This window comes from Mus musculus, chromosome 11 (genome assembly GCF_000001635.26).
Source record: "Mus musculus strain C57BL/6J chromosome 11, GRCm38.p6 C57BL/6J".
Taxonomy (NCBI): Eukaryota; Metazoa; Chordata; class Mammalia; order Rodentia; family Muridae; genus Mus; species Mus musculus.
In genome coordinates, this window is record NC_000077.6 from 89,676,012 (window position 1) to 89,702,721 (window position 26,710).

The following is a 26,710-nucleotide window of genomic DNA, read 5'->3' on the forward strand; positions in this document are numbered from 1 at the left end:
GACTTGGCCTTAGTCATCCTGCTGAGTTTGCCTCCTGTTTGCAGCTTCCTGGTTTTGAGCTGATAGAAACATCTCCTGCTAGCCCAGCCATGACACTTCATCCAGTGTGATCGAGACTCAGATAAGAGGCTTGGTGCCAACTCACTGTATAAGATCACTTGGTTTGCAAGCACAAGGACCTGAATTCTAATCTGCGGCACTCATGTAAAGAGCCAGGCATGGCCACATAGACCTGTAACTCCTCCTTTGGGAGGTAGACCCAGTTGGATCTTGAGAGCTCTTCAGTCAGCCAGCCCAGCCCATTCTGTGCGATAACGTGGAGAATGGTAGAGAAAGACACTGGAGGTCCCGCCAGAGCTCGCACCACACACAAAGGTGGGAGGAAGCCATTCTCCAGGCTTGAGAGCTTTTGCAGCTTGATGGGGATTTTAAGGAAGAAAGAATATCATAGTTTTCCTGAAGTTTAAAGGCAAAGAAAGAAGCAGAGCCCTAACTTTTCTATAGAGAAGCTCTTCTCTGTCCTACATACAGGAAGTAGAAATCTGCCTTCCCCTATGTTTGGGTTCTGATCAGAGCGCCTTAAACTCATGCAATTTTCCTCACTTGTAAAATAAGAATAATGCTTCTCAGAGCAGTCAGTAGTAGAAAATAGATAATCTCTATACTCTCTATAAAACTCTGTGTGTGTGTGTGTGTGTGTGTGTGTGTGTGTGTGTGTGTGTGCGCGCGTGCGCGCACGCACACACACGCTTAACAAGAACTCCCTGAACATGCCATACAATTACACATAGAATTTACTTTCTTGCTGTCATCCCGGGCAATAACAAATATATGAAGCATACTGAAGATTAAATTCTGGAAGGTCTTTAAATTAGAGAGGTTAAGTGTCAGAGTGATCTACAGCAAAGCCAGGGTGGAGACCCTTCCTCCTTGCTTCTGTTGTTAGGCCTGCCAGCTGGAAACGTCCTCCTCCAAAGCCTCAGAGTTTGTCTGGATAGAGTTTCAGTTCTACCAGCCACATGCTTCCCTGATGTTCACTGTCTCATCTGTGTGGACATCTGTGCTGGGATGGATCTAATGGGTCCGTGTGAAGATCCAGGCTCAGGATGATGCAGCCCAGCTGTGGACCAACCCCTTGTGGCAGAGACTTGGCCACTTCTCACAGGGATGTCAACTGGAGAAAAGAATTTTCCCCTGGCAGTTTCTATGGAGCCAAGTGCCAGTCCCAGGCTTTTGGATTTTCCTCTTCTGTTCATCCACTGTTTATGGAAAATGAATCACTTGATTCACTTACAAATGGACAGGAAACTTGGGGATAAACAATACAACATCCTGGAATGCCATGACTGCCCTTGGCATAGCTAGTGTAACCCGTGCCGTAGACCTTCTGTTTGCAGAACCTACTGGGAGGAAGACACTGGCTTCTGAAGGCAGAGGGAGAGCCTCAGCTCTTAGCCTCTCCGCTGGAGACAAGAGTCTGTTTCCACTAGATTCCTCTCCTCTTCTAGGGGCCAAGGCCTCCTTGCTCCAATCTCTCTGCCTCTCTAGTCTCTCAATACTTCCAATGGGGAGACCAGGAACCAACTGAGATGGAAATCAGGTGGTGCCCCACAGAGACTCACAGGGAAGTCCCTCCCATCCCCGAACCCTCGCCATTTACCAAACAGTATACAATCTATGTCAACTCCTACTTCCTCCTAAGAGTCCCACAAACTTGTTTTTGGAGTTTAGCCTCACTCCACTTGGCTCTGGGGAAATTTTCTGTTTTGAACTCCTCCCAGCTCTAGAACACAATTCTAAAATCTGTTCTTATTTCCCGAGACTTACATCAGTCTGAAGGACATGGGTAGAGTGGGGGAGGGGGGAGAAGCAGGGGCACAGAAACAGAAAAAATGAGGATGCTCCTACATTTTAATAGATTTCATAGGCTGACCTGAAACATGTCCCCATATGTCCTCATGACCTCCCTCGCGGCCACCTCCTAGCTGCTTCCTATGGACCCTGTCACTTGTTTCTCTGCTCCTGCAGATTGTAAAACTTCCATATTCACATTGACAAGCGCTTCCTTGGGTGTCTCAATTACATTCTTAACAGGTCACCCTACATGAAAAAAGGACTTGTTGTACTTGGTTTAGTATCTTTAGAATCACCTGGAACATGTTTAACTTTAATATATATATATATTAAAATTAATAATAAATTAATATAAATATAAATTTATACATACACACACACACACACACACATATATCAGCTGAATGAGTGGACCAGTGATCATGAGTTTCTAATAATCATTATTTTCTTTCATCTCAAGATTATTTTTAATTAGATTTATCCTTTTAATTTTATGTGTGAATGATTCACCTTCACGTATGTCTGCGTACCATGCGCATGCCTGGTGCCCTCGGAGATCAGAGGAGAGCATTGGACCCTCTAGCACTTCAGTTACAGATGACTGTGAAGCACTACGTCAGTGTTGGGAGTGAAGCTTGGGTCCTCTGCAAGAGCAACAAGTGGCCTTCAGCTCTGAGTCACCTCTCTGGCCCATGATTATGTTTTGAAGATACTTGCAGCTTTTTCCTTCTGATTTCCTTCTTCCATTCTTCTCCCCTCTCCCCCATTCCCCTTTCTTCAATTTAAGCAAAGAGAGCATTCAGAGGCTTGCGTCTCAGAATAGGAACTGACTATGCAGACCCAGAATGAGGCAAAGTCTGCAAGCTTTCCTGTCTACAGCGTGACTGCTACTGATTCATAAGGCTTGGCCATGTGGCTCGGGAGTGATTAAGAATACTCTATAAACGCAGTCTCCGAAGGCTTAGCTTCCTATGGCTCGCTAGTTAACCCATCACGAAGGAACTGCTTGCTCTGTTAGCATCCTAGCGGTGTGGTGTGGAGACCCTTTCTTCACCTACACATCCTTAGGGTCTCCCTGGATGCTGCCAACAGGGAGTACTCTCTCTGCCAAAGCAGAGATGACAGTACAGCTCCTTTAAGTCTATCAGCTTCACCCTTAGGCTGATTGCTCTGGAAAGCTGGGCTGTGTCCCTAGCAAGGGCCATGAGGCCTGCCCAGCCCTCTTGCAAAGTCTATTTCACATTCCTGTGTTCCTGTGTCTTGCTCTGGGCAGGCATCTCCAACCCTGCCTTCTCACTCTGGTAGACATGTTACTTCCTTTTCTAAAAAAGGCAAAGCTTCTGGAGAGATACGTCTCCTCCTCCTCCCAGGGCTCCTCTTCTCCTCCCAGGGCTCCTCTCCTTTGGTTCTGAAGGAGAACGTCCACCACCACCAAGAGGTTCCCGATACAGTCTTTCTGCTTCTCAGTTATTCACATTCCTTCCTTCGTGTCCAGGTTCTGCCTTTCTTCTAGATCATTCCCTGCAGTACTGACTAAGGAAGGGTCTGCCATAGGCACCCTCTAGCAATAATGAGCCTCCTGGAGACCACAATGCTTCAAAGGAAGGGACTCTCCAGCTTTCTTCACAGCCACAAAATCTCTGAGCCATGGTTTAAGCCTGCCGTTCCCACTCCCACACCTAACCTCTTTACATTTCTGAAGAGACAGCTTTGACTGGGGGCTGAGGGGTTTAGATTCACTCAGACACATACAGAAAGGTAGCAATGCAAGATAAGACCATAGCATAGACCAGGGTGTGGCTATGGAGAAGAGGAGAGTCAGTGGATTTTGAAGGTATTTGCATTTGCTGTCAAGTTAAGTAAGGGATAAAAAAAAAATGTATTCAAAGGTGGTTTTGGAATTCAACTGGGAAGGAGGGCTTACCACCCACTCAAACAGGGTGGGCCGGGTATGTTTTTGGAGAATGGTGAGTCTCTTAGACCCCCTAAGCCCTGGCGGTTTCTGTTTCTCCCATACTCACTTTTTCTCCGAATAAGAAAAAGTTCCTTGGCTCTCTGGAATGATTTCTCAAAAAAGCACATCAACATATCAGGGCATTAGTTTCAGTTAGGGAGTTTTCAGATAAAAATGATAGAAAGTCTTGAGTTAAATCAATGTGAAAACTCAGCTGGTATGTAGATGAACAAATGGATATCAATACTTATCACGCTGCACAAAACTCAACTCCAAAGGGACCAAGGATCTCAACATAAGGCCCGATGCCTGAGTCCGATTGAGAAAGCAGAGTGTGCTTGCATTTATTGGCACAGCAAAGGAATTTCGTGAACAGGACCCTGATAGTGTAGACATTAAGACCAATAATTAATAAATAGGACCTTACTGAACCTAAAAGCTTCTGTACAGCAAAGGACACCATCACTCAAGTGAAGAAGCAGACTACAGAATAAGGAAAGACTTTATGGATTATGTGTCTGACAGAAGGCTTCTATCTAGAAGATACAAATGACAAAGGGGAAAAAAAAATCCCTGAACATCAAGAAAACAAATGACCCAATTAAAACCAGAGCACGGAACTAAACAGAGTTTTCAAAGGATGAAACAAATGGCCGAGAAACACTTAAAAAAAATGGTCAACATCCTTAGCCATCAGGGAAATGCAAATTAAAACTGCTTTGAGATTTCATCTTATCACAGCCAGAGTGCCCAAGATTAATAAAACAAATGACAGCAGATCCTAGAAAAGATATGGGGAAAAGGGAACACTTACTCATTACTGGTGGGAGTAAAAACTGATACAGCCCCAGGGAGGAGGCTCTTCAAAGAGCCTAAAATAGATCCACCACCATATCCAACTATACTACTCTTGGTCATATACTCACAGGGCTCTTCCTCTGACTACAGCCATACTAATGCATCTATGTTCATTGTGGCTCTATTCATTGTAGTGAGAAATTAGAAACAACTTAGATACCCATACTAAGAAATGGATAATGAAAGTGTGGTACATATATACAATAGGATATTATTTCCACTGTTAATAAAAATGAAACTATGACATGTTCAGGTGATAGAGCTAGAAGCATCCAGAGTGAGGTCAACTGGCCCAGAAAGACAAATGCTGGCTGTTGATATTTCTGCTTTAGATATTTTCTCTTCTCCCTGGTCCCTTACTAGCTTCCTAAGCTCTGCTGGTGCTTCATTTAGAGTACCAATAGAGCCTAGATAGTTAGTAAGGGACCAGGGGGAAGCAGAAATCTTCCAAGGAAGGGGAAATAGAATATAATGTTCCAAAGGGATAAAAGAGAAATTAGAACAAAACAATTATGTGGAGTAGGGAAGGGAAGGTAGAGAAGGGGGGAATAAGGGAATGATAGCAAACTCCGAAGACCCTTTGAAAGCCATAAGAAGTATATACTACTGTAGAAACTTCCTCAATTAGATGCATATAAAAATGAATTTAAACAAAATTACCATATAATGGGGGGCAATCTCCCAATGAGACACATTAGATACTACTAAATAAATCCCCCCCCCCAGTACAAGGAAAGGGTTATAGCTTTCTCATCTGTTAGCCAAAGGGGTCTGATAGAGCCACTAAACATTACAAGATACTGCTAATACTCTTGGTTACATTCCTCAATTTGACAGTAAGACCCTATTCCTGAATATACTCCATTTTTTGTTTGTTTGTTTGTTTGTATCTTGGGAGAGAGAGAGAGGAAAATCATGGAATTAGGTGGGAAGGTAGGGTAAAATATGGTAGGAGTTGGGGAAGAGAATGAATATGATAAAAATATATGAAATGTTCAAAGATTAATATATATGCATACATATATACATATATTTATATGTGCATATATATGTATATCTATTATACACACATGTATATATATGTATATCTATTATACACACATGTATATATATATGTGTATATATATATATGTATATATATATATATATATGAAAATTTTAGGCTAAAGGTTATATTAGGAAATAGTGAGGGCAAGTTCCAAAATCTGAAGAATTTAACTATCCATCTCTGTGTTGTCCTTAGCCTAGGCTGGGAGGTTGGGGTTCCAGGCCACCCAACCATATGAACCAGGACTCTCTTCCCTTCCTGAGCATGTGTGTGTGTGTGTGTGTGTGTGTGTGTGTGTGTGTGTGTGTGTATTCGCGAGCGCATGTGCGTGTGCACGCGCGAGTGCATGAGTGCAAGAGTGAGTGAGCTCTTCTCTTGTCTGATGGGGTACAGGCTGGGGTATATGTGGATGACGTGGGTTCTCACCCCAGGTATCTTGCTTCAAGGGTTCTGGAAGAATCTCACAATGGCTCTGCTGCAAAAGGAGACGAAGAAGGCTCTGCGTGGAACCAATATCATCATGCTGACACCTTGCATTACAATAATAGTGAAATATATTTATTAGCAAGTTCTGTGTCCTGAAAGTGTGAAAAACAAAAACAAATGAACCACAGAGGAAAAAAAAACCCTTAACAGAAGGAAAGCAAAACAAGGACAAACAAAGGAAAGTATTTTTGGTGTATTATGTAGATTCTAGAAAGGACAATTACCCCAAATGTCAGACCAATTTTGCAACTGACTGGTTAATCTTTACAGACTGAAAAATACATTCCCTGTGAATTGAAGGTAGCTTGGGGAAAACAACTGCAAATTTCTCATTACAATTACTCAGTGAGTGTCTCTCAAGCACTCTGTGTCAAGACTTGAATTTTAAATGAAAAAGTAATAATAAATTGTCCTAGGTTTTCTTTTTTCTTCCTGCAGTAAACAACACAATGACCACAAGCAACTTGGGGAGAAAGAGGTTTAGTTCGCTGATAAATTCCAATCCCAGTCCTTCATTGAGGGAAGTCAGGGAAGGAATTCAAGCAGGAACCATGGCTTGCTTCCAGGATCACGTACAGCTACCTGTCTTATGTAGGTGTCTTACAGCCCACCTTTCTAGGGGGTGGTACCACCCACAGTAGAGGTTTCCCCATTCATGTGACTCTAGTTCCTGTCAAGAGGTTAAAATCTCACCAGCCTATAAATACATGTTCAGCTCAACTCAAGTTTTTTAGGAAGAAAAGAAGAAAGATACCAACCATTGTTGAAGATCCGTTGTTACATAGAGTTTCCCCCAAGGCTTCTGCGCGTCAGGTACTGTTCTCAGCAGAGGCATCTTCTACTTAGCAACAAAGATCCTGTTCAGCTGTCTTTCTGAGTATATGGAAGGTTGCACTTCCCAGGCCCACTGAGGTTGGCTCATGGGTCACTTCATTTTTGGCTGTGGCTTCCGTGATAACCTTTTCTCCCCTTATTTCTATTTTTAGCAATGGGGGTGTTCATTTGTTCTAGATGACCCAAGTTCAGGATGCTAAAGTAGCCTTCGTTTATCTTCCTCACAAAGGAAGTAGTGAGTACAAACTTGTGATAAACCTCAGTGTGCAGGCTTGTTTCGTTCTCCCTTCTGTTCAACAAGTAAGCATTGTTTCTTTAGGATGTAACGGGCTGCTCTAGCCAAGGGGTGGGCAGCAGTGACTCTCCTGAGTATTAGTGTGATTTAGGGACTTGTCTAGTAGTCTCTCAAGAACCGATAGGAAGAACTGGAATTAGCACGTAGGTTGGAAATGTCAGGTGTTAAGCTAAGAACACCATATAAACATAATTAAGTACAAGAACAGAAAAGGTCAGAGAAGTGATACGGAGTTTGTCTTCAAATTATGCTTCAGCTGCAAGGTAGAAAATGGCCTCAGAGATACAGAAATGAAGTGATAAATACCAGGCTGGGGTTACTAGCAAGGGTTTCAGTAAATGGAGCTTTGCAGGATGGGTAGGCCTTTGATAGAATACAGTGAAGCTGAGAGATGAGAGGGCATCCAAGGGTCTAGAAGTTTCCAAACACACATGAAGGCAATGCTCAAAATGCTAGTGGCTGCAGTGCAGGCTTTATAGTAGGATCCATAGGTGGTTAGGATCTAAAGAAGATCATAGAACATTGGGACGTCAATTCAGAGATTATCGCTGGGGAGAGGTCCAGAGATTTTTGATCTAAAGATTAACACTGGTCTGCTCCAAGTGGCTTCAGACTGGTTTTGAAGTTCATTAGAGCCAAGGCAAAGATCAGTTTGCAATAAACTTCAAAAGCACTGAACAAAAATGGTGGTGTCTGAATGTCACCCTTCTGCTATCTTTGGTCTTGTCCAATGATTTCATTCCATGTTCAAAGGGATTGAGATGTAAAGAGAAAACAACTCTCCCAAGGTCTAGCCAGCACCAAACAAAGACCACCTGCTTTCTCTGCCTCTGCCTCCCCTCTCCATACTCCACAGCTAGAAAACTTATTGCATTTGAACAGATATCACGTGGAGAATGAACCCACATGTTTTTCATCAAGGAGGTGGCACTGGCAGCTTGTGTCACTGACCTGTGGAAATCAGAGGCAGGACAGGTCAGGCAGATTCCAGGGGAGAGTTCAGGATCCCATGAGAAGAGCCAATTGAGGACAGAGGAGGTCACAGGATGTAAGGGTGATTACAGCAGAAGAGGAAGAATTCTGCCTGTAACCAAAGAGTCTCCTGCTGCTATACACAAAGATCAATTTGATGTTCTGGAAAGTAATGTTGAAAAAAACATTTCCCCCCCAAAATCCCAGACTAATCCCATGTTTAAATAATCTGTGTTCTAGGCTAAAGTTGCCTGTTTCTTTTAGTGCCAAGCACTCAGAAGAAAACTGAAAAATAAAAACGAAAGAGAAAAAGCCCAACACCCAAATGTTTGGTCTTTCTGACGCCAAGCATCCCACACAGCTGATTCAGAGTCATGGCAGGGTGTGTTGTGCTGACCACCGACTTGGTGTTTTATAGATTTCACTGGGACTCTGAGAAGCTCGGGTATGGAGGACTCATTACTCAGACAACATTGAACTTGAATCCTTTTGGAAATTCACTTCCTGGACAAAGGGATGAAACCAGAAAGGCTCTATGTCACTCAAATCAAGTTCTGCTTCAAATGGTGAATGTTCTAAATAATAGCAGCTTCAAATAATAGAGACAAACCTCTACAGTATCAATTAGAGTGGCAGGGGTTGTCGATTCTCTGGATATCTGTAGATGACTTTCTCAATAGTACATTGTAGGGTCTGAGATCATCCTCTGACCTTCACACACATGGCTGTACTCGCACACAGAGAGACACAGATGTGTGCATGTGCATACACACCCACCGCTCCACAGTAAACACATGGGCTTCAGGGTTTCAGGCTAGAGCATGGTGGCTTGTGACAGACTAGAAAGGAACAGGCTGTAAATGACTTTGGGGCGACCTCTATTGGGTTCGTTCATCTTTAAAATGTGAAGGAGAATGACAGGCATATATTCAAAGCACATGCTCATATCAAAAGTACACACAACCTTGAATTCCATAATAGTGATATAGAGCTTCATGTTTACCTGTGAAGCCCATTTCATTTTGCAAAAATAAGTTAGCTAGTCTTGAACACTCACTAACTTACCCAGTGCCACCTGCCTTGCGAAGATATGAACCTTTACCTTATGGCCTTAAGTCTGATGTAAAATTTTGGGACACCATAATACTGAGTGTAGTATGTATTTTGGCATTTCTATTCTGTAGACTGCAATTTTGACAGTCTACAGTGGATTTTGTTTCCCACAATGCCTTGTGCAATAGTTTCCACCACTGAGTATTTTTAACTGAGAGGACAGAGTATTACTGAGAAATGGATTGACTCATGAACCTGAGAAATGGGATAAACTCTCTAACATGAAGTCCAGAGAATAGCCTGGGACCATCGAACCTTTTCCACTTGAAATCAGAATGTATGGGGAAGGGTTATTCTGTATTTAAGGGACTTTCCTGATATTAAATAATGAGGCCTGATTATTGATAATCCCCTGGTTGTTGATATTTAAAAACTATGTCAACAACAACAGCAACAACATGAATAAATAAATAAATAAATAAATAAGTTATGCCTTCAAATTTTCTAATTTCATTTGTTTATATTCAATCATTCATATTCATTAAACATCAACCATGCCCTAGATTCTGTTCTAAAAGAGTGGGAGGTTTTAATGTGAGATATACAATCCTAACTCCAAAGGAGCTTACAAGTTTGGGTATAAAAAAAAAGACCAATCAGCTTGAGAAAAGATACCAAACAGATGGGTAGGGTATGATGGGACCAGAGAAGAATTCACAGAGGGTCCCTTGTCCAGGCTGAGGTGCAAAGTAAGGTCTGAGATTATCTGGGAGACATGATTAAGGACACAGTGAAGGACTTCCTGGGCTAAGGGAATATACAGATATACAGCAAAGGATGATGGGAAAGCATGGAGAACAGTGCAGCCAGAGGAGATGAAACAGACAAAACTGGTGGCCGGTGGTCTAAACGATGACAGACACTGTGTTACTGTTAGGAGCACTTGGGAATCCATTTCATATGAGTGATGCCTTCTGCTGCTGCTGGAGATTCATTCAAATGCCATGGTTGTGTGTGTGTGAACACTAGCACGCACACAAACACACACACACACACACACACACACACACATAGGGAGGGGGAAAGGGAGAGGCAGAGAGAGAGAGAGAGAGAGCGAGAGAGAGAGAGAGAAGAGAGAGAGTGAGAGAGAGAAAGAGAGAGAGAGGAGAGAGAGAGAGAGAGAGAGAGAGAGAGAGAGAGAGAGAGAGAGAGAGAGAGAGAGAGAATGAATGAATCCTGAAACATACTCCTGCACTGTATAAGCACAAGAGCTATATTCACACATCTGGATTGTTTATGGTTACAGATTAACCCTGATGTCTTCATTTGTGGCACCCATGCATGTGTTTGACCTGCCTTTGGGAAATAGTGGATCAGTGTTCATGACCATTGGAAAGGAGTGACTGCTGTTAGGCAGAGCAGGATGGAGAAGTTCCCATCAGTGAGTGGGCCTCACGAGACCACTGTGACATCTCTCATCCTCTCACACATCTCGAAGGGACAAACTACCTCTAAATTTCAGGAGCAGACTCATGGGTTTTTGGTCAATAGACACCTGCTGTCACAAACAGCGTCTTCTCCAAAGAAATGCAGGTATGAAGGACGAACCTTTGAGCAAGTGGTACAGGTTGTGAAAGAGGGTGGCCAGTTAATGTGTTGAGAGAGTGTCAGTAACAAGTGTCATGAACTACAAGAGCTGCAAGTTTGAAGGAACAGACTAAACCCCCAAGAGCCTGCTAGGGCCTTCTGCCTCATGGCAGTAATATTACTTGTTTCACAAATTGCTCAAAGCAGGACACTGCTGAGTCTAAACAGTGGCCATAGTCCAGGATTTAAAAAATCTGTGTGTTGTGAAGGTAATAACAAGTAATTTCTGGTTGGCTCTGCTCTGTGAAAAAAAAATCTCTCTGTAAACTTTTACAGGCAAAATTGGTGTCTTGGATATAAAGTGGTTAGTAGTTCTCATCTGTCAAGCTTTAAGTGTGCATTGGACAACATGGGAGGAGAGCCTGTTTATCTCTGCTTTGATTGGCTCAACCAGCAAATCTGGAATGCTCAACGCCTCAGTGCACTCTTCTGAAGGATGGATTAGTCTACCTTTGCAGAAAGTGTTACTGCTACAAGAGCTGTTTGTCAGTTCCAACTTAGTTGTGTGTTCAGTGTGGAGCTTGGAATGAATTGCATCCTATCACCCAAATCTATATGCTGAGATCCTAATTTCTACTACTTTGGGGTTCAATATCCCTAAGAATCTACAGAGGATTTGTTTCAAAAGTTCTGTGGAAACTCAAGTCTTTTGAATAGAATAGTGAAGTGTTTGCATAGAACCTGCACCCACTTCCTGTATACTAGACTAGTTATAATGATAAACACATACAGTCTGTTGATGGTTGTTCTTCTGGGTTATTTAGAGAACTATGACAGGAAGAAAACAGGTCTGTACCTATTCATTCCAGACAGAACTCGCCCCTTCCTTATATTTCCCATATGAATTTGGTTAAAACCATGGATCTGTAACTCAGGAGCAACAGGGAAGCCATCTGGTTGTATTTGGAGAGATATATGGAATGAGAACGAAAGTGATGAGAAAAATGTTCGTGGTGCTGACCAATGAGTGTTTACTTCGTGAAGATCGGCCTTGCAATTTTGCAAGCATGAATTTTTCAGCATTTCCAAGGATTCTGAGGTCTGTCCAAATTTTCTGTGAATTCTCTTAGCTTAAGTTAGAAAACCACATCTTCTGCACTCTCTAAGCAATTCTTTTCCTACTAAAATCAAAATGAAAATTTAAGCATTTTATTTGCTTGAAAATATCTTCTTTGCACAGTACTCTTTTAGTTTTCTTTGTAGGCTATGAGTCCACCACTCATCGTTCTAAACACACATGCTAGAGACTGTTAAATAGCTTAATTGGACATTGAAGGATCATGTCCCCATATGGAGAGCTACTGACTATTTAGAAATTAGCATTTAACAATAATTAATTATTATTAAATTGCATTCTGCAGAGTCTGTGTATTATTTACAAGTCAGAGGTCAAATTTGATAGGCAGAAAACTTTATTTAAGCTTAAGACAGACTTAACCAGGCATGGTGGTACATGCTTATCAGTTCAGCAGTCAGGAGGCAGAGGCAGGAGGATTCTTGCTAGTCTGAGAACAGCTTGAGCTACTGTGAGTCCCAGGCCAGCCACAGCTACATAATAGGAGCCTGTCTCAAGAGAACAAAATTAACAAAAAGCAAACCTACCAGGGCAGGAGAGATGGCTCAGGGGTTAAGAGCACTGATGGCTCTTCCAGAGGTCCTGAGTTCAATTCCCAGCAACCACATGAGATGTATAATAGAATCTGATGCCCTCTTCTGGTATGTTTGAAGACAGTGACAGTGTACTCATTTTTTTATTAAAAACAAAACAAAACAAAAAAACTGCCAGAGCAGTGAGGTAGGTGGGTGGGGGAGCATCTTCTTAGAGGCAAAAGGGAGAGGGGAAAAGATGAGGGTTTGCGGAGGAGAGACAAGAAAGGGAGACAACATTATTTTAAATGTAAATAAATAAAATAGCCAGAAAATAAATAAGTAGAGAAAACCTACCAAATCTTAAATGTGATGGAATATATTGAGTACTTGTTGCATACGAAAATGCATATCTAAGTCATGAAGAGAAGATTGCAAGTGACAGCAAGGCATTGCCTTCCCATAATGCATTTCCTTAGACCTCCCCATCCTGTGTAACAGTTCACAGAGTGGAGCAAGTTCTCCATTGAACGCGAAGGTTTAGTAAGCAGGAAAACCTCACTTGGCTCTGCCGAATCCTGATGATGCTACCCCAGTGGTTCTGCTGTGTTTGTGGCATGCAAAGCACCTTTTCTTCAGACCCTACTGGGTCCCCATAGCGTGTCTCTGTGACAGGTGACCACTGTGATGATCGTTCACGCACAGAGGAGGAAGCCGATCATGAGTGAGAGCATTCTAGTGCCTTTCATGGTTCTTATCCTGACACTGACACACTAACCTTCCAGTGTGTGCTACTGCCAACACCTTGAGCATATGAGAGAGAGAGATCAAAAGATCCCCCAGACACTCTCAAAAGAGTTAAGAACGACAAACAAACAAATGCCCCTGCAAGGTCAATGGCACTTGAGTCTGTATTCCACGCTCTACTTGTTCTGTTCTCCCTTAAAGTTAGACTTTAATTTCAATTTCAAGTTAGACTTCAGTTTTCTTAAGAAGGGAACTATGAAAACAAAACTTTTATTCTTTTGCAATTTCATACAACTATATTTTAATAATTTTTTACCATCTTCTACCCTCTTTCATCTGAAACTTCTACTAAAAAAAAATCTCCTCCAACTCCAAAATGTGTGTGTGTGTGTGTGTGTGTGTGTGTGTGTGTGTGTGAGTGTGTGTGTGTGTGTGTGTGTGTGTGTGTGAGTTTGAGTTTAGTTAGGGTTGCTTGGATGAGCATAGGTGAGAGGTTGGAAGGTGGGTCGCTTTTCAGTTGGGGTATCACTGATAGAAAGCCCACTCTTTTGCTAGCAACCATGAGCTGACAGTGGTTCTTCATGGAGGGACGGAGCCTCATTTATCCCTCCCCTTCAATGAAAGGTTGATGCACCATATTTTGTGCAGGTAACCACAGCTTCAGTGAGTTTGTGACTGCAAAAGCTGTGTCATATCCAGGAGACATCCTTTGGTGGCACACTGCCCTCCTCTTGTTCTTACATCCCAGAGACCATCTCTTCCTCAGTGTTCCCTGAGCCTCAGAATAATTCAGACCCCAGTTAGTACCCAGTCCAATTATTATTGGTGCTAATGAGCCTGTGCATAGCTACTACCCCCAGCTATTCAAAGAAGAAGAAAAAGACAACAAACAAACAAACAAACACACAATCAACGTTCTTATGAAGAGAGCTTCCATTTCAAGGCACCCCAGACATCTCCTTTCTAGCCTGGGGTGAGTTGCTTTGGTTAGGAGAGGGTGTACTTTGATATCAGTCTGCAAGACTAGAGTTGCAGAACAAATCAATAGGTGTCTTCCTTGGAATTCATTGCAATGGGATTTTATACGTGTTGCCCCTCTGCTCCCAGATTCATTCAATGCAGGCCAGTCAGCAGCTCCCATCTCTTGCAAGGGAAAATGGGAGAGCCTTGTTGCGTTTTCCCTGGATGTCTTTACCTCTTAGCAGCATCAATAATTACTAGCCTGGCAAGTGAATGAACCTTTTCTTTCCCACAACTTCAGGTACAGGTAACAAGCTTTTCTAAAGCTTCTGCAACAGAAAGCTGGCTTTTGTGTGAGAGAAGAGGAAAGAAAAGGCAACCAGCTAGCTACAGGAGAACCTGGAACAAGGGCCACGCTGCTTCTCTGTTAGTCTTCTAGAGACTTGCAAAGTATGGAAATTTTTAAAAAATCATTTACCTTTCTCTCTGCTGTCCCGATTCCTAGGGGAGCACTCATTTTTTATTCATTCTGAAAGGTTACCATCAATCATCTTCTCAAAGAGCTCGCCAGAAACTTGGACAGAACCTCATACCAAAATTGCAGAGACAGAGGGCTAATTGATTTCTATAAATAATGTTTAGCTGTGAAGATATGAAAGGTGGTTAGAACCACAGGTATTAATCTCCCCTCTCTCCATCTCTGTCTGCAGAAGCAGGCTAGACCTTAACAAAGTACCCCAACTCGGTGGCTCTGCAAACACACAACAGGAGACCAACACCAGATGTCCCCTCGCATCTGTGCCCTGCCCTCCCTCCTCCATATCATCTGAACAAATCTGTCAGTAACCCTCAGCCCCAAGCCCACTTCCCTGTTGATACCCAATGATCTGACATTTATATTTCTCTTACCATTCTTGGGCTGACAACATGCAGGAAAATTGAGGTTTCTGCCATTTCTAACTGTCTCCCATTCTTTCTGTTCCATCAAAAAGTATAACCCAATTCCCAAACGCAAAAGCACACAATTACATTACAAAACCAACAGTGTTTTTAGGAAAACGGGGCAACTGCTTGTGTGCAAGTGTTCTGTATTTGGGGAGAAGTTAAAGTATCTGGTTTGACATTCCCACTGGATATTCCTATCATGGCCCAGAATCATTCTGCATTCTCTACTCCTCCACGGCGCAGACTACAGTAATGACCTTGGGGAGAAGATGTAAGCTATAGAATGTCAGTGCTGTACGCTTCATATCTATTTAAGAGAGCTGTTGGGGTATTGAGAAGCCACAGATAAAGTACCTATGTGGACCAACTATTTGCACTGGAGGGCAAAGCAATATCAAGGCAGGACTGGACCTGTGTAGTACATATCCAATTCAAAATTAAGAATATCGGCTAATTACAGACACAGAAGGTAAATCATAAGGACAAGACATTTGTCAATTCAATGAATCAGCTGGTCCCAAGCCCAACCTATTGTCAGGCTTAGCAGTCATTCTCACCTTCTGGCTATAGAGTGAATATAAGATGAATAATTAATTTGTCTTGAAAGAGAAGGGAAATTGTCCCATTAGGCAGATTTCAACAAAATCAGTCTTCTCTTCCACCCCCAGATGACTCCTCAATGATGATAGATTTTTTTATAGACAATTAATGGTGCTAGGAAACCATTTGGCTGGATCAGCATTAAGGAATACACAGATCTAAACAAAGCAATATCACTTTAGTTTGTTTCTGGTAGCATTAAACATTCCTGATTCCTAACACACTGCAGTCATGGATTTAAAGGCTGCAAAATGTACCTTCTTCTTTTTTTCTCTCCTCCTCCTCTTCCTCCTCCTCCTCTTCTTTCTCCCCCCTTCCTCCTTCTCCTTTTCTTCTGAAACTGTATAAACAGTTCCTCACAAGAGAAGCTGAGCAAATCCCTTCAAGGCTTTTATTTTGGGTTTTGGAGATACAAACTGTCTTTGGTAACTTTAGGTCTCAGTGATGTTAACCACACTTGTAAAGAGCCCCACTTGAAGAAATGGTCACATAAGACTGAATACAGTGGAAGGTTCACAGAATGTAGCTTTGTCATGGAAAGGACAGTGTAAGTGCATAACTGGGAACATGGATAACAAAGAAAGATGTCACCCTATGGACATCTTGCATGTCAGCAGAGGGACATGGTCCCTCTCAAGATATCACAGTTCCTCAATATACCTGCCGAAGTCTTTAGAGAAGAAGGCAGATCCTGCAGAGGTGTTCCACGAGCATTTTGTGTGGTGGGCTCTGAGAATAAGCAAATATTGTTCCCCAGTGTTTGGCAATGCTCATCTGCATATCAGGTGATTTGATCTGGGGTGCAAGATTGTCCCCTGAGAGTTAAGTTCCATACAGTCACAGCTATCAAACCACTTAGGTAGAGACGGCTAAACACAGATGGTGCAGGGTCTCTCCTCCACCCTCCTCCTCATTCACTTTCTATAGCTGATTCTGGAGCCAAAGCTGCCAAGGGCAAGGATTCAATGTTCCTATCCTCAGAACCCAGGCTTGGACATCCAGAGTTCCCACTCTCCCTGTTTCTTGACCTTCCCAGGTAAACAGTGTCCTTTTTTCCAAAATCTGGTGGCTGAGGTCGTTTACTGCAGTGAACACCAGGACCATGTTCTTCCAGGAAAAACTCTCCACCCTGCTGCTTGGAGACATGGCCCTTCCTTTCTGGCACACCTAGGATAATGCAACAGAGCTATGCGGATGATAGATTAGAACAGTGGAGATCAGGGCCTGGCAAGCATCACTTGTGAAGGGCCAGTGAATAAATACTTCAGTTTTTTGCAGCCCCCCCCCAAATTTTTGTCACTTGTATTCCACTTATCTGTTAAATCACTAAAATAGTCATTGAAATGATGTGGATAAATGAGGTTGGCTATGTTCCAATAAAATATTACTTATGAATCCAGATTGGCCTGGGGGCATTGTTTGTTGATTACAGTATGTGTATATATTACCATATAATACATAATATAATAATTGCATAGAGTTAAGTATACATTCTAGTTTATTACATATTAGTCATATATACTAACTATATATTAGCTATATATATTTTATATATTATATAATATTAAAAAGGATACTAGTCAGGAGTAGAGAACCTATCCTCCCATCATAGCCCTGATTTCAACCAGCTTTGTATCTGTGTGAGAATGGCTGTGCTTATACCTGTGAATATAGTACACATGCATGTTTGTGTGCAGGCCAGAGGTCAACCTCAGGTGTCTTCTTCAATCAGTCTTCACTTGGTCTTTCTCAACGGGGTCTCTCCCTGAGTGCAGTGCCCACTGATTGGCTACCCTGGCTATCAATCTCCAGGGATCTGCCTGTTTCCAACAACTACCCGACTCCTTAGAGTTACAGACATGTGTAACAACACTCAGCCTTTTACAGGTGACCTGGGGCCCTCTCTCAGGTCTTCCTGCTTGTGAGGCAGATATTTCATCGACTGTCCATATCCTGTGCTTCATCTTCATGTCTGTGCACAAACTACCTCTTCTCTTCCCACTTCCTTCCCAGAGAAGCATGCAGAGTGAGAATGCTTGTGCACCTGGCATGCCTGGGCTCTCTTGCTCATATGTGGCTGACAGTGCAGAGGTCCTGAGACTTGCTCTGACAGTAATGGCCAACATTTCAAGCATCTGCTCTGAGTTGGCATGGTTACTGACTGCTTCGTCTTCAGCAATCACGCAGGCAGATGATATTAGAATTTAAATAACATGAGCATGTTAGGATATAGTGAATAAGTCTCAAGGTTGGGACTCAAATCTAGGTTTGTCAGACATATCTAAGTTTTCCAAATACCCTATCACTGTCTGCGTAAGCCATTTCATTCCCAAGCCTATTGTAATGACCAACCACATTTTCACACAAGGTTTCGGGAACACATTTCTCTCTCCAGTTGCTGGAGTGACCAGAGATCATCACCTCTGTGTGAAAATATGTCCAATGGTTTTCCACCGGTCTCTAGTATGCCCTCTGGGGATGGAGACCTAGACTGTCCTACTCAAATCCCATGGACCAGTCTTCTGCATCACTATCTTTGTCCCAGGTACCCTGCTTTGCTTTAAACAGGCCAAGTACCCCAATGGCCCCATCAAGAGCTTCATACCCATAGTCTTTCAGCCTAGAGCTACCATAGCTTATTCCTCATTCAAGTAATGTTGAAGCTTTTAAAATACCACCTCTTCAGAGCAAAGGTTTTCCACCCTTTTCTGTCAGAAAAAAAAAGAACATTCTTTCCAATATTCCCTATCGATGGCTGCATACATTAAAGGATTGACTGCGATCAGATGACAGAGTGTGGCTGGCTTGAGTTAAACAGCTAACCTACAAGGGCAGAGATTCACTCCCAAGACAGTGCACTTGCCTCAATTAGAGAAAATCAAGATATGACCTTGTCTTATCCTTCAATAGTAAAAGTTCTCAACACAGGAAAAGCAATACAAAGCTGGTAAGATGAGTCTAATGATGGAGGATGTCAGAGTTAAAAAGGACCACATCCCGGGCACTACAGCATCTGGTTTCCAAGCCCAGAACCTCTTTGTGTTCTGTCTTCCCATTTCTGAACAGTCCTCTGTTCGAGGGGCAGCTGCCATGACTATTCCTGCCTTCCCTTCCCCTGTCCTTTCTCAGGCTGAGGCCTTCAGGGAAACAGTTGTGGTGGCATCCCTCTTTTCTGAATGCTGCCACTAGACAAAGATAAGCAAAAGAACTTGAGTGGGATCCCATTGCTGGGGAATGTCCAGTATCATTCAGAGTCAGTGGATCAGACTGGCCCCAGCTCCACCCTCCAGGCAGACAATGTGTAAAGATAAGGAGCTAAGATACCTTGAGCTGATCCCTCAGGAGACTACTCAAAAGCACAGCATATTGACTGACACCTTGCTGGGTGGAGACAGGAGGATCAGTAGTTCAAGGCTAACCTTGTTTATACAGTGATTTCATTGGACTACAAAAGACCTTATCAAAAAAAAGAAAGAAAGAAAGAAAGAAGAAAGGAAGGAAGGAAGGAAGGAAGGAAGAAAGGAAGGAAGAGAGAAAGAAAGAGAGAGAGAGAGAAAGAAAGAAAGAAAGACAGGAAGGAAGGAAGGAAGATAGAAAGAAAGAAAGGAAGAGAGAGAGAAAGAAAGAAAGAAAGAGAGAGAGAAAGAGAGAAAAAGAAAGAAAAGGGGAAAAAGAAAAAAGCAAGTGAATTCTACCAACACCTATAGAACACGCAAAACATTAAAACATTCCTGGGCTTGTGATTGGTTAACTCTGAGATGTGGCTGTAATGCATACAGTCCTTTACTGGAAAATTGAACACAGAACAAAAGGAATCAGATTATTTTCAAATGTGCCTAACAGGATAACGCAGTAACCAGTTTAAACTTGGAGCATCTCAAAGCACCTGCTTCTATAAACAGCCATGCTTAGAAGTCACCCTGAAAGTGGGATTTAAAAGGACAAAGGGATAAGGGAAAGAAGGGAGGGAAGGACAAGAAGGGAGACTTGGAAGAAGGAAAGAAAGCAGGGGGGGGTGAGAAAGAAGGGGGCAGGAGAAGGAGAGAGGAGAAAGAAAAGGGGGGGGGAGTAGTCGTTTAAGTCTTTACTTTCAGCAACTATTTCTATTTCTGCCTAAGACCGAATGCCAGAGGTCAATCTCTGGGAGCATTGTAGCATCCTCAGTGCCTGCTGAAGTCCTAGGGTAGAAGGTCTGATGGGTTTCCCTTTCCTGGGTACCCAACACCAATACCACTTATCCCAAACACACACACAAACAGAGGAACCCGGACTTAAGTAACACACTTCTGAATTGCCATAGAAACTGTTGATAAGTATTTGCCAAGTCAATAATAGATGCTTTTTTCCAACAAGCAGCCACACACATGAGGTCTCCTGGGTCAGAGAAAGGAATTCAAACAACCTTGGTGTGGCTCTCAGTGAGGAGGACGTCTTTTACAGCGCTGCATGAGACCCTCCCGGCCCTGTTCAGGCATTTAGAACTTCTCCAAAAGTGCTTGCTCTCGCTCCTCCATCAGGGTAGTAAGAAAGGAGGAAGGAGAGGGAGGGAGGGAGGGAAGAAGGGAAGGAGAGACAGAGACAGAGAGACAGAGAGAGAGAGGCAAGCATGTGTTTAACAGCAATCATGGGCACTAACCTGAGATGAGCAATTCCTGGTTTCCGAATATTCATAAATAGTCAAAGATAAGAAGGCAAGCAGAAAAGCTTGCCCCTAGAGGCCCCTCTCCTCCGCCCCACCCCATCCTCCCACCTCCCCACAGACAAAGGCATACTTTACAGCCCCAATTCTCTGGAACCAAAACTTGCCTGTATCCAGAAGCAGCCCCCCCTCACCCCCCCCAAAGGTTGCTTACCAGCTTGCAGCCAAATTCATTCACCCACTCAACTCACATTTTCCTGCCTGTTGAATGCAAACCACTTGTCTGCAAATGGAAATCATGAGATGAGAATCGTCGTAACCGTTGTTTTCCTACCCTGTTTGGTGATGTCTCCATGACAGGACACATGGATGAGTTCTGGAGTTGCGAGAGCCCCCCTCCTCGGGAGGGGGAGCTGGAGGGAAACCCCTTTGTAAACGTGCGCACATGCTGCGGTTGCCAAGGGAACCCTGGCTTTGTCCAAGGAGGCTGCGAATGGCTGCGTCTCCCACAGCCTGTCTCCTCTGCTCCGGAGAGCCCAGATCTCCATGCAGGGTCAAAAGCAAAGGCAGGGGAAATGCTGCGTGTGCTTGGTGACAAACACATCGTTCTCAAAGAATTAAAGAATGCATGTGTAGGAAATGTTATCGTAGGGTGGCACTAGTGGCAAGGGGGCACAGTCACGGATGTCGCTGCCATCAGGTCTGAGTTGGCCTCTGCACCCTCTGGAAGGACTGGAAAGCATATCTGAAAGGAGTCAGGTGGGAACAGTCAGAGAGAGTGGGGAAGGCTGAAGGGGATGTGTGCTTTCTGGGCTTCTGTTGATTTTACATACCAAAAAAGTCAATGGTTAAGTATATGTGAAGACTCTTAGTTGAAGGATTTGGCCAGGGTTCTTTGGGCTGTTGGGATAGGGGAGAGCACTTATGGCTGTATTATTCAAGTGTGGTAGGGAGCATCAGAGAGATGTCTGTATCATTTTAAGAATTATGTATATTCTCATGTGCCTGACACTTAAATATCCTTTTTTGGAATCAAAGCTCATAAGTAATATACTAAAGGAGTGGGGAGTTATGTATGTGCTTATACTGAAACGCTTCTGCCTATCAAGGGTAGACCAGGTTGGAGTAGATTGTCAAGTTTAGACAGATCCCATTGGCCAGCCTAATGCCTGGGGCCATGTATGTATTCAGCAAAATGTCTAGTGTCTACATAGCTGCTGACTAGTAAGGATGATGATACCTGATGGACCAGTTGTGCCTCTGAAGTCCCAGCTTGCCTGTTGACAGCAAGGAGGAACATGAGCTTAGAGCCCATTCTTACGATTATGTCCTTCTTAACGATGGAGAATTCAAGAGAGCTGTCTATCCTGCATAATGTATATTGGGGGGCATTAAGCAAGGCGCAGTGATCGGTGACCTCTGCATCTGTTCTGGGCTAACCATTCAGGGAAGCTGTTGACACAGAGTCACACAGAGCTGCACACAGGCTTGGCTAAGGTGGGGAGAAGATGTTGCTTCTGCTTGTCAATACCCTTTGCTTTTGAGGCCTAAAGAGGACTTGGTTAATTAGGGTGCATTACCTAGAGGTAACAGGGTTGGAAACAGTCCCAGCCCTGACTCTATTTTGTGATGTTGCTCCTGTCTTATGTATAAGACTAATCTAAATCCAATAAGAACTACACAAAATGTATACATTTCAACTGCCATACTCCAAGAATATACACAATTAGACCCTGTCATCATTTAGATAGCTAGAATACATCCATTTCCAAGCTGGCTGCATAGCAGGGCAAAGACATGATAAGTCCCATTACTGACAGTACTACCCTAGGGAAGAATGCAATCAAGGTTTGCCAAGTGGAGGTTGATAATGACTAAAGGGATCTGGAGTTCTAGCCTCACTATACTTTGGACATGGAGAGAGCAGGCATGAAACACTAGAAAAGAGACAGAATCCTGAAACTTGGCAAACCCCTGGCACATCAGGCTGAGCCAGAGAGGTGTAGACATTCTCTGAATGGGAGTGATAGCAGATCCCATTAGTGGCTGCTGGGAATTGAACTCAGGACCTCTGGAAGAGCAGTCAGTGCTCTTAACTGCTGAGCCATCTCTCACAGTCCCAAGAGATCAGACCACCAGAGCAAGGGAGCCATAGCCAAATGGTTTGGTCCATGACAATAGGAGGCCAGAGCTACAGCTTTCATACAATAGATTGGTGGATCAGGAAGCAGAGACCAAGTCAGAGCTTGGCTATACCCATCAAAGTCTTTCCTACCAGCCCACACTGCTATGAAGACCCAGCGTGTGACCATGGAGACCCAGTGTGTCAAAGTTTGTATGCCTGTAAAAGCTGTGTTACCAGATGGGGATCTTATGCTCAATCACGTACAATAATGTCTCTCTGGGGAACATTCCGGATTCAAACCGTAACACCCCACCCCAAGTTAGGAGGACTCCCTCAGACAAAGGCAGTGTGTGATAAATGTGCACTTTATCAGTCTCTTGGATCTTGTTTGTCTAAGTCAATAGTCAAGGCTGGCTTCTGCATCTGCCCCTCATGATTGTTCCTCGACTTCATTTGGTTCTAGAGTGCCTCCCCTCTTCCCGAAAAACCAGAGAGTTGACTTCACCTCACCACGTCCTTTCTTTTATATTTAACCATGCAAAATGACTCAAGTGACCATAGTCACCGACAGCCACCAGAGCCAGTTGTTCAGATGTCTCTGCTTGAGTCAGGCAGCTAAGAGAGAGGCATTATGGAATTAGAGCCTTGACTGGAGGAGGCTCAACCTGGGATTGCATTGGTCTGTACTGTTAGGACTGGATGGCTGAGCACTTGTCATGAGATGAGGAGTGTTTTATCAGGAGGCTGTGATCAGAAGAACACGTGAAGGGAGGGCAGAGACTCTGGAATCGAGCCATATTTACCACTCAAGTACATTCATGTCTTCTGGGCACCAAGGAACTTCTGCCAGTACCAACATGATTATCATACATTAGGATTTCAGAGCTAAATGCCTGGAGGACTTTATCTCAGCTAAGTAAAATTAATTGAAGGAAGAAGGCGTTGTTTCAGGCAATAAGAAGTGATGGAGATTGTGGCAAAATAGAGACAAACGCCATGTGTAGAGAGAGTAGCAATAACATAGACCTAGGTGATTACCTATGTGTGGGGTGGCTGTGTCAGATTTCCAGAACAATTCGCCTAGGTCGGAACAACTGGAAATGCGGGAATCTGAAACTTCTCAATTAAAAGAATGGTAGCAAACATTGTGTAAGTCAGGCATAACAGAGTAGGTTACATACTATAGTATGGGCAGCCATATTGTGACTCCCAGGGTCACTTTCCAGGGTGTGTGTATGAACATCTGCAGGCAGAAATAGGAAGCGGCTGCTCATAACTGAAGCTGCAAAACTTCTGTGAAAGCATCCACAGGCCAACATGGCAGCTCCACATGTGACGTCATCAGGCCACTAAAGGGAATGAGAAGGTGCCACAGAGACGGACAGAAGAGAATAGAAAAGGTACGCCCAAGATCTCAGTCCTCCACTGAGGGTGTGGCTCTATTAAATCAGTGATGGAACTGATAAGGCCTCCCTAAGATCCCAGGAGCTGGACAGCTCCAGGCTCAGATTGCTGTAACTTTTCTACTGAAAAGGGAGGCAAGCAAGGCTCACCGGGGGCCAGGTAGGCTGTGCAGGGGGTATCACCATGGTAACAAGGTTGCTGTGCCAAGATCATGTAGATATGTATTTCAGTTAGGTTTGTTTTTCTCTCTGGCCTCAAATATACTTTTCCCAGCTCTCCGCCAGAGTAAACTTCTGACTTCACATCTGGGGAGAGGCTGGCAATGGTGGTGACATTCTCTTTTGTAAGAGTCATCTCTTCTCTCTTGGGACCATCTGCAGAGGCACTGGTTTGACGGCATTTGGCTGAACCATTCCTGTTCTCAGTGTCTACCCTGCCTTGAGCCTTCTCTGGAAGAGGCCACCTGAGTCTCCATACCCTTCTCTGTCTCACCCACTCTCTTCCGTCTTATAGTTAAGGTACCATGACATCCCGTCAGGGAACTCACCTGTGAACCTAATTCAGATGTTTCCTGCTTCCTTTTGCTGTGGTTTGAATCTTACCAGTAACTTTTCAATGATATCTCCTGCTCTAAAAAAAAAAAAATCACCATTTCTTTTCCCACAGATACTGCTCTTCTCCAGGGGCTCAGTATTCCAACTGGACCTGCTATTTATGGTTCCTAGAAAGGTCTCTTTTCTACTATCCCCAGCTCTAGCACTGATCTCCATTAAGTGGTCTAAAAAAAAAACCATGCCACTAGGGAGCAGGAGTTGGTGCTCGATTTTAGAACTATGAAGGTCCAAGTTTATATCAGAGAGAGGGGGGGGAGAGAGAGAGAGAGAGAGAGAGAGAGAGAGAGAGAGAGAGAGAGAGAGAGAGAGAGAGAGAGAGAGAGAGAGGAGAGGAGAGGAGAGGAGAGGAGAGGAGAGGAGAGGAGAGGAGAGGAGAGGAGAGGAGAGGAGAGGAGAGGAGAGGAGAGGAGAGGAGAGGAGAGGAGAGGAGAGGAGAGGAGAGGAGAGGAGAGGAGAGGAGAGGAGAGGAGAGGAGAGGAGAGGAGAGGAGAGGAGAGGAGAGGAGAGGAGAGGAGAGGAGAGGAGAGGAGAGAGGTATAAATGAGACAAATAGTTTCCAAAAGAAAGACTAACTAGGATAGGTTTCCTGTGGAACACCATGGGACAATCTTAGGCAAATTCATTAGTGTTAGTGTTAGACTCACTTACAACAGGACTGAGCAGGAGGCATGGGCCTGACAGGTGTTAACAACTCTGAGGGTAGAAAGGACCAGGACTGGTGACTAGAGGGTTGCTCTCCAAACCCACCTTGACACATCAGATGTCCCCCTCGCTTCTCCCGGGCTCTCCATCTGTACTTCATTTTTAAAAAAAGAAACACAGACCTTTTACAGTAATATGCCACTAATCCCCTCTCAGAGCTTGTCCATTTTTATATTGGATAAATTGACAGATGAATCTACCTCAAATCTCCGGGATGCCATGATTATGAAAGGGTTTCTTGAATGTGGGACTCTGAGAAAAGCAACACTTTGGTAACACTACTGACAGAAGCTATATTAACAAAAATAATTTTATGGTTGAGGGGGCCACTACAACAGGAGGAACTGTATTTAGGGTCACAGTGTTAGGAAGGCTGAGAACCACTGGGCTAGAAGTTCCTGGATGGCAGGGAGGGATCTCTCAATTCTCCTGAGCCCTTTCCATGGTTTCTGCTTTCTGTGGCTTGTTCGGGACATATTGAACGAGGGCTTGGTCACCCAGATCTTCTCTATAGAACAGGATACAATTTAAAATAAAAACACCCTCCTTTTTGTGTGGGTGCTGTTTATATCAGTGTTCGCACTCCTGAACTGTGAGCTTTGAACACATGGCCCGGCTGCTCTCAGCATCTGTAAAAGGAGCCAATAGGAAAGAACAGGTGGGCAGCGGTCCCTGGGTGGGCTACAGGGATCCGTGGGCAGCGATCCCCGGGTGGGCTACAGGGATCCTCACTTCTGATGCCCCCTCTGTTCTTCAGGCTCTTCAGCTATACTTTATTTTACTTTTACCAAGGCACAGACCTTTTACCATGTGGAGGCTTCTCTGCTGGCGCAGGAGTTTTAGACCTGGCTTAGGTGGTCTCTAAACAAGTACTTTATCCTCCCGCACTTACTTCCTACCTATGAGGGGAAAAATCATCTCTTGGCTTAGAGAAGAAAGGATCCAAGCTAAACAGGAGGTGGCTTGGCTCAGTAGATCCCACCATTTCAGGCACTCCCAGAATTAAAAACCATGGTTAAAACAAGATCCTAGGCTAACTGCCCATCATCTAGCAAAACATGAAGTTTGGGTGCATGCCAAAGTGCTTTGCGCTTATGCAGGTTGGAACAGACACTCTCCTCCTCACCCTGATAGTTCTAGACATACTAATAGGTAAGAAATAGGAGTCTGAGGCAGCTATCTATCTATCTATCTATCTATCTATCTATCTATCTATCTATCTATCTATCTATCTATCTATCTATCATCTATCTATCATCTATCTATCATCTATCTATCTATCTATCTATCTATCTATCTATCTATCTATCTATCTATCTATCTATCTATCTATCTATTGAATTATTATTTAAGAAGAAATAAGGATCTCTCCAGAGTGCAACTCTA

At 43.6% G+C, this 26,710-nt stretch overlaps 1 protein-coding gene across 5 annotated transcripts in view; it reads right to left on the reverse strand.

Moving 5' to 3' along the window:
- Ankfn1 (ankyrin-repeat and fibronectin type III domain containing 1) overlaps positions 1-26,710 on the reverse strand; it is a 387,810-nt gene that overhangs the window by 285,920 nt on the left and 75,180 nt on the right. Inside the window, exon 1 of one of the 5 annotated variants that reach the window (XM_030246105.1) lies at positions 20,731-20,950. The exons of 2 other annotated variants lie outside the window; for them this stretch is intronic. Coding sequence is in view for 1 of the 3 variants with exons in the window: in NM_001327810.1 (NP_001314739.1) it covers positions 20,814-20,846 (33 nt within the window). In the remaining 2 variants the exon portion in view is untranslated. Of the gene's footprint in view, positions 1-20,476; positions 20,610-20,730; positions 20,951-26,710 lie in introns of those variants that run through there. 2 more of the 5 variants (XM_030246106.1, NM_001327810.1) reach the window with 2 other exon arrangements.